Consider the following 14,194-nt stretch of genomic DNA (forward strand, 5'->3'; position numbering starts at 1 on the left):
TCTTCCCTAGGGAAGACCATTTTTCCTGCCCTCCTTAGTTGCCTGTAGTTCTTTGTGGACCACTGAGACCTCCTGCATATAAACTTTTTTAAAAAATGAATTGATTAATTCAAAGCTATAGTCAACTCTAGGAGACATTAAAGAAATGATATATTTTAATCATGGTACTGCCCATATAGACTCTGATTATTTTTTAAATTAGGAATATGGATGTTTTTGCCTGAGTGTTTGTCTGTATATCGTGTGTGTGCTTGGTGTCTAAGGAATATAGACCAGGGAGTCAGGTCCTCTGGAACTGGAGGTAAGACAGCTGTGGATACCGGGAATTGAACCCAGGTCCTTTGAAGAGTAGCAAGTACTCTTAACTGCTGAGCCGTCTCTCCAGCCCACCCCAGTTCTCATTATTTTCAGTCTACATATTTATAGAGCACAGTGTGGCAATCCCACCACATCCCCTCAGTTTTTGCCTAAAAATCTGGATAGACCCTTCTCATCACCTGCCTTCATTAACCCTGGCTCCTCCTGTGTTCTCGGGTGAAGTGACTGACCTAGACGGCCATTGGCTGGCAAGGGCTGCACTGTTCCCGGTCCTGTGGATGGTCCTTCACTCCTTCCCGCGTGCCAGAAAGACCCTGAGCTGTGGCTCCAGCCTGACAGCTGTATACTTCCTGCTTAGCAGTCAGGACTGTGTTATAAAAAAATAACCCAGGGGTTGAATTTCCTGACAGGCAAGAAGCCTCGCCATACGTTATCCCTTCCTTCCTTTCCACATGTAAACATAACTGTTACTCTGTCAGCACGACCCATTAACTTCTATTACAGAGCTAGAGTATAGGGTTAGGTCTTGGGTGGGTGTGGCGTCGTCGATGAACTGCGTTTTAAGGCGATACGAGCTGGTTCACTCTTTCAAAACACACTGGCTTTCTCGGTAAGAAAAAAACGTTTCATGGAGTAAATCTTTTGTGTAAATTAAATCTGATTGCTTTAACTATTTCCCACTGAAGCCTGTGTTCATTTACCTTGTTAGCTGGGCATTTCAATGAAAGTTATGTGTGCGGGGTTTGGGAGTTTCTGTGCCTGACACTGTGGTGTTGAGAGCAGAGGAAACCTGAACCCTTCTCCCTCCTCACCAACATGCTGTCAGATGCCCAGCAACCCTTCTCTCGCTTACACTCCTCTCTTCTGATAGGCTGAGGATCCTGGGCAGAGCACAAGATGTAAGCAAACCCCAGAGGGATACTCCCAACGACATGGCGCACTGCTAAATATGTGTTCATGGACCCTTTGGGATACATACTGTTTTTAGTGAGACAAGAAGGAATACGGGCGTTTTATAACATGTTTAGAAAATGATGTCTTAGAGGAAATAACTGGAAGAAGCTGTTGAGGTAAAAATATCTTCGCTCTGACTCTATAGCTTCATAGGGATAACAAGTATGATCTTGGTCATACCTGGGTAGCCATCACTAAATTACTCAGTCCATGCATTTTCTGCATAAGCATGCTTCATTGTGAGCTGTCACTTTCAAAAGACAGAAGCAACATTGTCTTGGGACTATGGGCTCCTGGCTCCTCTGGACACCCCCTGGAGATCCAGAGGTAACTGGCACTGGCTTTGTGATCTTAGTAGGTTCTAATGAGAAGCAGGGAGTATTTGCATTATGCATGAGCTGGAAGACTGAATTAATTTTAGCTCTCTTGTGTTCTTCGGTGTTCACATAAAGTCACAGCACTTTTAGGAGTTATGTATATTACGTTGTTTCCATACTTTGTAGACTTAGAAAGAGTTGGTGCCCAGAATATTGTAAGCACTGGACTAGATGCTAGTAAAACACTCAGCTGTTTGGGAAATATATCAAAGTATTACTTTTTGTCAACTCTCAGATGCCATTTTGTCTGTCTGTCTGTCTGCGCATTTATTACGTGTGCATCTGTACATGTGTGGAGGTCAGAGCTTGCTGTTGCTGATTTCCATTGCCCTCTATCTTATTATGAGACAGGATATTGCACTGAACCCATGGCTTACTGGTTTAGCCACACTGGTTGGCTCGTGAGCTCCCAGGGGCTTTCTGCCTCTGCCTCCACAGTGCTGGGTTACAGGTGCAGGCGAGCATGCCTGGATTTTCCTGCAGATGCTGGAGATCTGCACAAAGATGATCCTCGTGGGCTGCGGTGAGCTCTTTACCCAACAAGGCACCCCCTAGCCTGTATTCTCTCATGTTCATGTGCGGCTGAAGACAGGATCAACAAAATAATGTTCTTAATGATTAAAAAAGATTCCCAACATGTACAGTTGTGGGTGGTGGGGAAGGACCCCACGTGTGTGTGTGTGTGTGTGTGTGTGTGTGTGTCTGTGTACACATCACAGGCTTGTCACATCCCCGCTGGAGTACTGACTTCCTCTTAGTTTGACTGCCCTCTAGCCTTGCTCTGTGCTGGCTCCTGCTTGAATCAACCAGGAAGCTACATTTCCAACGTGTCTCAGGTTGTATCACAGCCCAGGAATTACAACTTTCAATTGCATTAAGGGAAGGCTCTCCTACTTTGGGCCCTGAGCACACTCAGACGCTGACAGCCACACCATGATGGGAAAGAGGCAGTGGCGCCTAACCAGAACAGGCACAAAGGTGGCTCCTTGTCCAACCACACTCGGGCGTGGGCTCCTGGGAACTGGAGGTTAGACTTGTTTCATTACCTGTACTTTGTACATGCTTTGGCACATATGAAGTCCTCACTTCATGTGTTAGTTAAATTACAGGCTTGCGTTTATCTATATTTCCTGACGAGGTTTCCCATATAAGCTACTGTAGACTTTATGCACACAGCCACGAAGGGAGGGGAAGAAGGTACTGAACTCCAAGTGGAAAATGATCCAAACCCCTCAAGTAACAGAAGCCAAGTGCATGTGCCTGTTCATTGTCAGGTTCTGATTGTATGAAATCTGCTGAAAAGACAAAACTCTATTTAAAAGCTTGTATTGGGCTAAGCACTAGAGGTAGGCATCAGGACTTAGGTCAAATAGATGTGAAGGAATCTTCAAAGGTAATGGTAGTATTCCAAAACTCAATTATGGCAATGAGATCACAAATTTATTCTATGTCTTTAAATGTTATACTTCAAGTAGGTGATTAATAAAACATCAACAAAACTGCTAAGCATTTTTAAAAAGAGCCAAGTTCTAACAATCTTGATTTTCCCTAGCTGGGGCACTTATTGCTTAACTTTTGGTTCCTTTTATTTTGGAACTGTAGATATTATACTCAAGATTCTATCAGTTTATATGGTGATTTCCAAACATCGTATTTTCTTTGTTTGTCATTCCCTCTTTTTTCTTTTCTTCCATTGTATTATCACTTTTCTAATTATATTTTCTACTCCTATGAACTGAGAGCTGACACATTCTGCTGGAGTTCTCAAATGGTTACCCATAATACTTTCCTGAGAATGCTTGCAAGTCAACATCTGGAGCTAAGAGCCTATTCTCTTGAAAACATCAGGAATTCAGAAGCTATTCAACATAGTTGCTAATATGACAATCTGTATGGTTTATAGTTAATATTTTCATTACTCACACATTTACAGTTTTCTCATTTTCATTTTATTGTGTCTTCAACTTGTCAAATTTTCTCAACATAATTTTTTTTTTTGAGCCAACAGACTATCTAATACAAAGAGTGAAACTGTGACTCTGGCGCCACACCGCTCCCTACCCCAGCACAAACTGACTTGTCTGCAGTGAAGCTTAAGCGGAAGGATTCTTGGCATACTCAAGGCTGTGTGTAGAAAGAAAAAGAGGCACTGTTACTCCCTCCAACCAGCCATTGCAGAGGAGGGCTGGGCGGAGCCAACCTATCTGCATAACTGTGGGCGGAGCAAGCTTGCGCCTTCTGCAGCCCTCCACCTGCACGGTCCACTTCCTCTACATCTGTGAAGTTCCCAGAGTTAATAACTAGTTCCCCAGAAAGATTACAGGCAGACAACAGGTGACTTAGACTTTACCCCTGTGAATACATCAGATCCTGTGTTGTTTGTTTCTTTGATGTTATCTTGGAGGTAAAAGGAGTGGCTCTACAAAACTTACGAGACAGAGACTCATCTCTGTTTCTGGACTCTCCATCTTGCTGTGTTCATGGCTGGGCAAATGGAGCAGGAAACCAAGCCATTGTATCTCTTCCACTGTGATGTTGTTTAGATATTGGTAAGCCTTGGCAAAGTGGTGTGATGGAATGAGAACACACCGGATGGTTTTGAAGCCTCGTCTTGGACAGAGGGTCCTTTTAGAAGTCTGGTTAGCACGGCGCAGTCTTCTAGATCCTCTAGCGTTTCTACTACCTTTATAAGGCTTTCCACCGTGTCCCTGCATAGCATCTTTGAGGCATTGGCTCGGAACTTTTTGTGCAGATCCTCCTGGCTCAGTGGTTTCCTCCAGTGGCCGTAGAAGGTGTCAGAGCGCTCGGTGAAAGTGGTTCCATCCTTCAGAGCGACGCTTATTTCACAGTATAGCGTGTTGAAGCTTGGCAGGTTGTCGGGAGGATGTTCCAGCTCCACCTTCTTGAGCAACTCTTTCACCTGAGGCCTATTGACCTGCTCGCTGTAGAAGGATGGGACGGTGACGCTACCGTCGAGCAGCATGGCACAGGCCATGTACTGGAAGGAATGACGGGCCTCGTGCTCTGAGTCCGGGAAGGGCCTGTTTACATACTGGACGTCAGGGATCCTGAGCACGATTCTCTCAATGTGGTCAGCAGGGAGCATGGCTCTTTCTGAAGTCACGAGGTGCTTCCTCACAGCTGCTGCTGCATCTGCTACCCAGTGGGTAGCCAGATGTGCCGGGAAGCTCTTAAAGGCCACATCCTGCTGGTCCAGCAGCCAGATGTGAGAATCCAAGTCTGGAAGGTCTTTGGGCGAGTAGTTGGCATAGAAGGCACCGAACCCTGACCCCAGGTCCAAGATCTGTTTGTTTCCTTGGAGGCCAAGCATTGCCAGGAACGTGGCCTCCATCCCGTGTTTGGCTGCGTTGCCAATATGTAAGGGCTTGGTCTGAGTGGCAGCATTTGCTATGGGTGCCCCGGCATGGGACACAGCAATAGCCAAGGCCTCGCGGCACTTTGTCAAGCTGAGTCCCAGAAACTTGGATGCAGCAGCGGCGCTTCCCAGAGTCCCCACCACCGAGGGAGGATGGAACCTGTAAGACAAATTCAAGAAATTCAACGGATGGGTGGATGGGTAAAAAAAAAAAATGTCATACGTATAGATGATGGGATATTACTCAACTGTAGAGAAAAAAAATCATTAAATTTGCAGGTGATGGGTGGAAGTGGAGAAAACTTTATTGAGTAAGGACACCTATGCCCAGAAAGATAAACACCACATATTATCTCTTATATATGAATCCTAGCTTTGAATCACTTGCTTAGTACGCATAACTTTGAGTATATGTGGATGCCGGGATACTAGAAACAGGCCACTGGGTACGGTCACCTTAAGGAAGAGAGAATAGTAAAATACAGGTAGAATGAAAATAGAGAAGGAGCTGGGGTCGGAAAGTTTCAAATATGGAGGCCCCGGGGAATGAGGAAATAAGATGTTAGTAGAAGAGATAATCAAGAAGAAGGCCACAAGGAAAAGCTGTATGGAAACGGTCAGTCTTGTCCAACCCGAGGAGAACAGCCAGTTAGCGGGGACAGTAGGACCCAAGGGATGAGAGAAGGGGAAGGATACCCAGGTTCAAGTAGGGAAATGCAGCCTGGGGCTGCTTTAGCCAAAACTAAGGATGCAGGAAGACACCTTATGAGCATCCATTTCTTTGTATAATATCTTATAAATAAAGGGAGTTTAAAAAGAAGTACTCAGCATGGGCAGACAGTGCTTCTTCCAGTAGTCATGAGTAAAATCTCAGCATCAGGCAGGGGATACCTCCCTATGAATCAGAGAAGCCACGAAGGGACCCACGACAATTCAAGCCATGGATGGCTATTGCTCTTAGTTATACACCACAGCTACACTGTAACACCCTGTAGCCGAAGATATCAGTCTCTTTAGATGCAGGACACAGAGATGTCTACCTCACACTGACCAGGAAATTCCTTCTCCCTCTCCCTCTCCCTTCCCTACACCCCTTCCCCCTCCCCCCTCTCTGACAAGTAGCTAGTCCCATAAGGTGCTACGTGCATTGCTGATACAAAGAGACATCCTTGGTTTTATCCAGCCTTGGACAATGAGCACAACACTAAGAGACCTGCCGGCAAGATTTGCCCATTGGTGGAAGAATCCAATGAAAATCGTGGGAGTAACCAACTGCCCCACAGTTAGAAGCCTGGTGGAAGACCGTGACTGGGGAGGTCACAGGTCCTGGGGAAGGTCAGCGGGTTGTAATCTGCTGTTGTTGTTGCTAAATGGTCACAGCACTAAACTGCATTCTAAGCAGTTGTGTCTATATCTACAAATTTGTGCTGGCATCGGAGAGGCTTCTTTTCGAAGGAGGCAGTGGTTAAGGCAGAGACGCGCCACTGGTCAATGCGATGATTATAAGTAGCTCTGGGTGTTGAGCTGTTAACGGGTGAGCCTTCTTCACCAACTTCCCACTGTCCGAGGCTCAGAGAACTTCGAAGAGGATGGGGCGGGGGAAGAGTATAAGAGCTGGCAGATGGGAGGGAAGCCATGGAATGTTGACTTGTAGACATGACACGTCTGACACACACAGCACATACCAGCTCCCAGCAGCTGAACTACTCTCACAAGACCAAGCCGGAGGTGGGAAAATGAGACCCCGCCCCCTGGAGGTAGGTTGCAGCGGTAAGGAGTGATGGGAGTCACTCTCCTTTAAGGATATGCCTGTTGGTAGGTTGCTCATGCTCTAGCACATTTGGGTAGCACTAGTTAGACTCAGGGTTACTAATAAAAATAAACACAAAGTAAGATATTCAGCTGAGAGAAGATGAAGTGGGGGAATTGGACAGAGGGTGTGACCAATACACAATGAATACATGGTGAAACTTTCAGAGGATAAAAATCCAATTTAAAAAATTATGGGGGCTGGAGAGATGGTCCAACACTTAAGAGCACGTATTGCAGAGGACCCGAATTTGGTTCCAAGACTTGCAATGTGTGGCTTACAATTGCCTATAGCTCCAGCTTGAGGTCCGGGATCCAGTGATACCCATAATACTCCTGCGTGCAAGTGATAGGAGTTGCCTTGGAATGACCGACCTGCAAGTCACCTCACGCTCTTTGTAGCTAGATTGGATTTACAACCCTAAGGGAAGTTTTCACGATCATTTCCAAATGGCGTCTTGCTATAGAGTCGTGGGGCTTGTTATGTGGCTGATAAAGGTGTATCTTTCAGCTAGCTGTAAGGGTAACAGTTTCAGAGCCAGCCTCTAAGCCGACAGCTCTACACGAACAGCCTCTGACAGGCAGGGGGCAGTGTGGCGCACAGCTCTGCACCCACAGCCTCCGACAGGCAGGGGGCAGTGTTGCGCTCCTTGATGGGCCCAGGCTCTCTGTACCTCTTTGGTATATCCTTGGCTTCCTTGGAGAAGTGCATTAACCGTCCTTGTACTTCAATACCAACATTGAACGCCAGCAGCATGTCGAGGCCAGAAAACTTCGGAGTCTGAGGTAGGGCTTCCGATAACGCCGTGAGGACAGGCAGGACAGCTCCTGAAGGGTGGGTGGCAGGGTGCCACGTGTCATCGAAATCCATGGAGTGAACCTGGGTGAATAGATACAAGTCCCCTCAGAAATACCCTTAGATGCCTTTTAGTTTAGCAATGATCTTGAGAATTTGGGGGAGCCCCATTATCTGAAATTATACCCTAAAAATTGACTGTGATGATTTCAATTTTTAATTATTTTATTTAAATATGTTAAATGTTTAATTATTTTAATTAATTTTATTGAAAAATTCACAGAATATGTTTTGATCATAGTTCCCCTCTCCACCCACTCCCAGATCCTTCCCACCTCCCAATCTATCCACCTGTCCAATTCCATTCTCCCTCTCTCTCCCTCCCCCTCTCTCCCTCCCTTTTTCTCCTTCCCTCTCTCTCCCTCCCTCTCTCTCCTCCCTCTCTCTCCATAACCCCCCTCAAACAAACTGATAAACACAAAAACTAAACAAACTAGAATTTCAAAAGTAAGAAAGAAGAGAAAAACAAGCTAGACAAATTGATATTGTTTGCAAAGGAAAACTTAGTTTGTGTGTTAGTCACACCTAAGGGTAAGTAAGCCATGCCCAGCAGTAACTGGTTATGGTTCTTGACCTTATGGTGGGACAACAGTTGTCCCTGCTCCTCTGTCCAAGGACAGCAGGACCTTGGAGAGTAGCTAGGGATTTTCTGGAGGATGCTGAGACCAGCCCTGGAGACCAGAGCTCCTGGGAAGACCGAGACTCTCTCACAAGGCTGCCTTTTCTTCTTCCTTTACCTTTGAAACAGGACATACTAAACAATTAATATTGTTTATTATATTATGGGCCATATATTTGTGTGTGTGTGTGTCAGTCATGAAGTAATTTAAAAGTTGTATCAAAGCTGCAAGAACAGCAAAGAGCTCTCAAACCTACATTAGCTATTAAGCTGTATTTTTAAATGATTATCTTAAGACCTAAGGTTTTGTCCTTTTTCATCTAAGCCCTTTATTTTTTCCATATGTGAAACAGTTAGGAATAATCAGACAATTATTTCAGCATAGATTTTTATGTCTATCTGATGTGGCTGTGCATGTTCTATTGCCTGAAGAATGTGCTGTAACCTTACTTCCGTTAGTCTGAGGTATAGCCCCCAAACAACAACTTAATACAACTCTGAATCCAATTCTCTCTCTTTTCTCTCTCTCTCTCTCCCTCCTCTCTCTTTCTCTCCCTCCTCTCTCTTACACACACATACATACACGCACGCTCACATGCACACAAACAGATACATAGACATACACACACATACATACACACACACACAAATACACACACATTCATACTCACACATACACACACACTCACACACATACACACACTCACACACATACATACACACACACACACACACACACACACACACACACACGGTGTCTTGCAGTCATTCCCTGATACACAGGAAACAACATAAAAATTATCTATTAGATGAAAAGTTCTAATTTTCCCCAAATTCTTCATTGAGAAAATAGAAATAGTATGTGCCCATCTTTTCTTCCTGAATAAACACCTGGTGACTGATACTGTACTGGGAGTCATAGCAGAAGACATCGAGAAAGCATTATGTTTGGATATCAAATTACATACATATCATATATTTTGGGGACCATGTCCACTCAAGGTCCAGAGTTATAATACTTTATGAGTATTTTTAATCTAGAGCCTCCATGTCTTCTACTTTATAATTTGTGGGAGTGCAAAGTACCACTTTATTGTGGAGACAGGACAATGAGGAGGAAGTGCAGGCCACGTCAGATTTCTGAACCTCAATGATCCCGATCCTGCCTCTGGAGATATAGTGATTTCATTAAAGAGAAGACTGACAAACTTTCTTACAGCAACGCCATTAACAAAAGCAGCATATGTGGGTGGGAGCCTGACATCTGGTCGACCCCAAACAGTGCTGGAGGTGTTGGAGCTGTAGATCTGGAACAGAAGAGCACCAGTTAATGCAACAATGCTGGCATCCCAAGAGTTACTCTTCATCCTGGAGGCTCTGCGTCAGGTCTCACCGGACCCCTGTGAGGGCAGCCCAGGGGCTGTGACACTCTCTTCCTTGCAGAGGAATATACAACATTAACCTTGTAACAGAGAGGATATAGATATGCTTATCCCCAAGTCACGATCTACAAGCTCCATGCCCGTGACTCTGAATCCATTCTCATTTGATCTTGGGTAAGTACTGGGGGTGGGAGGCATGAGGCACTCCAGGTGCTATTGAGAATGCCTGCTCCAGCTCCCACGGACATGCCCACTTTCTGCTCAGAGCACATAAATAGAGGTTTCTCCAGAGAATAGTTGCATGAAGAAGCTGTCTGTGGTAATTTCAGAAGTGGAAAAAATTCACTTCTGAAATTTTCAGGTTGAGATACAAATAAATAGCTGTGAGATATTACCAATGGATGGCGTTAAGACCGACTTACTATTGGATAGGCATGGACTTTAAGAATGAGATTATGAGGACTCAACGGTTAAGAGCACTGACTGCTCTTCCAGAGGTATATACAGTATATATATATATATATATATATATATATATATTATATATATGTATATATATAATACTGTATATATATATATAATGTATATATGTATATATTATGAGTCCTCATAATCTCAACGGTTAAGAGCACTGACTGCTCTTCCAGAGGTATATACAGTATATATATACTGTATATATATATATAATGTATATATGTATATATTATGAGTCCTCATAATCTCATTCTTAAAGTCTATGCCTATCCAATATTAAGTCGGTCTTAACACCATCCAGAGGTATATACAGTATATATACGGTATATATAATACCGTATATATACTGTATATATACTGTATATATATAATAGTATATATTATCATATATAATAAAAATCTTTTTACAAATGAGATTATGAAAAAGAGGGACTGATACAAATGTACAGAACAATGCTACACATGTCAGATGCAGTCCAACTAAGTGGAGTGAGTTGAAAACAGGTACAGCCTTCGGGAATACGTCTGCACATGCGTGTTTGATTTAATCTTGAAAGCAAACTGGAGCTCTTACTTTACTATATTGGGTGACTTTATGGAACACTTCTGTGCTTGTCCCCAGGAAACCAACGCCCAGAGAATCCAGGATCATCCTCTTGCTCCTCTGAATGACTCCATCTGTCAGGTGGTCCACTTTCAAGCCGTGAATCATACGGGCAAAGCTCTCTGTGACAGACTTCAAAGAGAAGAAGGTTAGAACCGCGCGCCCACTCTGCATCCACTCGCTTCTTTTGAGATCCTCTGGTAAAGAATTTTCCTCCATGAGAAGAAACCTGCTTGACGTAATTGAGTTTCCTTTCTACAAAATGACGCATACTAGGCACCTGCTACGTTAGGCATGAGGAGTTGGAAATACGCAATAATGAAGTTCTTTGCCTGGCCACCCTGATAACGCAAGCTGCTTGGCGGATGATGTCAGCAAAGAATGATGGGAACCTAGACAAAGGGGAAGATGGAAGGACAACTGCCCCTTGGGGACATCTGGACAGGAGGTGCGTTCAGGTTGCTGAGCACTGCCCTTACTGATTTGTGTCAGGTACGGTAATGAGTGTCCCAAGCACATTGTACATTGTCACCCACGTTGATGTGGAAATATGCAGGCTGGTCAGCATATGACAACAGAGGTGATGGAGAACACTGACTGGAAGGCTAGACCGAGGAGGGAGGATGGGAGGGCATTGTGGTTTGTGACCATCACATGTGATCAAACCTGATACAAGCCCTCAGGGTGATTGGTGTCTCCAGCCATTAGCAGAGGACTTAGCAATTCCTTTAATTGTCAAGCTCTTCAATGCACAGGTATTCATTTTGATTCTGTGTCCTTTTACAGGAAAATATAATTTAAAAATAGCCAACTGGAAGGGACTCTCACCACATGCCTAGCTTGGAGTTCTTTCGTGAACTCTTAAGTAATTTTCCTTTCCACATCCGATAATCACATTATTGCTTAACTTCCTTTCCACCTCTGACTCTAACATCGCTCGTTTACAAATAATAGCCAGAAGACTTATCAGATTGGAGAATCAGAAGAGTCTAAGGCCTCTCACTCTGGACTCAATGCCAAAGTAGAGGCACAGAATACAACCTGCATCTCCAGGGAAATCTTCCACCTTCGCTACCCATCAGCCCTTTTCCCCTCTTTTCCTTTCTTTTTCTTTCTCAGGCAGGGTCTTTCTACGTAAACCTGGTTAGCCTGGACTTACTATGTAGCTCAGGCTGGCCTTGATCTTTTGACAATTCTCTTGTCTGAGCCCTAACCCCATTCTTAGAGTCTTCAGATGTATAGGCCATATAATGACTGTCATTTTCAAGAGAATGGAACATTTGTCACACTTTTAAAACGTTGACAGAAAAACTGAGAACTTGGAACAGGAGAAAGCCGGAGACAAGACAGCCTGGAGAGTAAAAGGCGCCACCACAGTGGGTGCTCTGGTTAGGGCTGAGGAAGACAGTAACACCACTTTTCACACTGGTAAATATCTTGACAAGCATTTATATGCAGAAGAGGAGGGAAGGAAGGAAAAGAACTGACTTAACAATAATCATCCAGCTTGATTTACAAGCACCAGTTGAACACTGGATGAATAGCAGGTGAAGAACAGCAGCATAGACCTCTGAGGCCCGGGAATGGCGTTGCTTATGTGATTTATGGGCGTCCCTGACCTGATAGTGCTGAGCATGATCTGAGGGCCAAAGAGCAAGCTACCCTCCCTGACTGACCTTGAAGGGAGAGATCATAAGGGGGAGCACCATAGCTCCGCCCAGATTTCTGTGGGTCATAGCTCATCTACAAGTCAAATGTCTGACCGGCATAGTGCTTGACTTTATAGTGGCATTTGTGTATCTTTTTAGTGATCCTGTGACTAATGTATAGATTAAAGTCATTTTATAATAAGTGTCAGGAGCCCTTGGGAGTTCCTGGGCACAGCTCTCTAAACTGCCAAACCAGTAAGTGAGGGCATCCAACTTAAAAAAAAAAAAACCCACCAGGAGATGACAGGGAACATGAGAGCAAACAGACAATTACAGATGTGTTCCTCTCACAGATGTGCTCCTATCCCACAGATGACACACATAAAATCAAGAGGTGGAGGGAGGTTCAGTGAACTTACAATGCCTGGCTCTCTTGCTAGGGGTAAGCAATGGGATCATGTGCATTTATTTGTCAAACACTGAAGAGAACCAACAGATAACTAAGCAGGCAGCTCAGAGGCCATAAGAAAAGTTAAGATGTCCTTTCTGCAGCAGAGCAGTTAGCCAGAAAAAGACCAACTGATTGAGAGAGGAAGAATCAAGCCAGAAAAGCAGTTTAGACAGTTCCATCAAATGCTACAATACCTTGAGCATCATGCCGTCCTGGAGGGTCACTCTGGTCCAGGAGTGAAGGGCAGGAGCAGTTGCTGGCTGTGTGCCTTTATACACAGTCATTCTCTTCAGGTCCTTCCCTTTCACTTTTGTTTCAACCATGGAATTTCCACCATTTCAACACCTCCCCAATGACTTCACATCAACTTCCTTTGTAATGTTCTGTAGAGCTCCCCTATAGATGGGGGACTGATGAGAGGAGGTGCTATGGTGGCCATAATCTGATGATTCTTCACAGATATAAGAAAAAATTAATTTGTGATTAAAAGGGATGGACTGTCCTAGCTAGGGGCATAGGTGAGAAGATCATGCACTCTCTTTAGTAGGCATCTGACCCCTGAAAACTTATAAGGAAATAGCAAGAATATGATAGAGGAAGAAATGTCCCCAGATCTGGAGGGCAAGGAGTCACTCACAGCAGCCCACTGTCACCATCCAACTGTGAATTAGCTTCTGGGAATGATGCAAAACCCCCTGGCTGTGTCTTACTGGACTTAGAACCTGCTTACTAGAAGGAAATCCATGCCTGGTACTGTGAACGAAGCCACTAAGTACATCATAATTTTGGAGGAGATAACCTAGAGGTCACTAACGTAGTCCCTAAATATGCCATAACCTTAGAGGTCGTAAACCCTAGAGGACAACCTACTACTGCTAAACCTAAACCTAGTTGCATCCTAAATTCTCATCCACAAATAAGCATAGCCCTTGCCCCTCATCAACGATGCTTCCTTTTACAGTAGATGGAGACTACTACAACCATCTACAACCAGTCAAAATGCAATGAGTAAGTGAGCACGAGTGCCAAATCCTAACTGGTGTACCAGCAGCGAAACCCCTAACCCAAGGCTCAGAGACAGCTGAGAAGGAGGAGGTGGAAATTCTGTAAGCACCTCAGGACTGGGATGCCTGCTGCAAGATCTGTCTAGACGTAACAGGGAGGCCGCACCCATGAAATGTCAACAATGTGTTTGCCTAAATAAGTTTACATACTAATAACACCAACTGGCATGCTAGCACGGATGGGGACAGTTCCTAAGATTCTCCCCAAATGACAGGCAGTCAATAGCTTCTGAGAGCAGGACCATCAGATTTCTCTGATGA

General features: G+C 44.4%; 1 protein-coding gene across 1 annotated transcript; it reads right to left on the reverse strand.

Annotated features, from left to right (window-relative positions):
- Positions 1 to 3,232: 3,232 nt before the first annotated feature.
- Positions 3,233 to 13,156, reverse strand: Acod1 (aconitate decarboxylase 1). Its single transcript, XM_052190764.1, is given in 6 exon segments — positions 3,233 to 4,247; positions 4,249 to 5,185; positions 7,509 to 7,714; positions 9,527 to 9,616; positions 10,740 to 10,901; positions 13,064 to 13,156. Coding segments are annotated over 6 exon segments (1,605 nt in total). The 5' UTR covers positions 13,154 to 13,156; the 3' UTR covers positions 3,233 to 4,127.
- Between the last annotated feature and the right edge of the window lie 1,038 nt (positions 13,157 to 14,194).

The sequence above is a fragment of the Apodemus sylvaticus genome, chromosome 8 (genome assembly GCF_947179515.1).
Source record: "Apodemus sylvaticus chromosome 8, mApoSyl1.1, whole genome shotgun sequence".
Lineage (NCBI taxonomy): Eukaryota > Metazoa > Chordata > Mammalia > Rodentia > Muridae > Apodemus > Apodemus sylvaticus.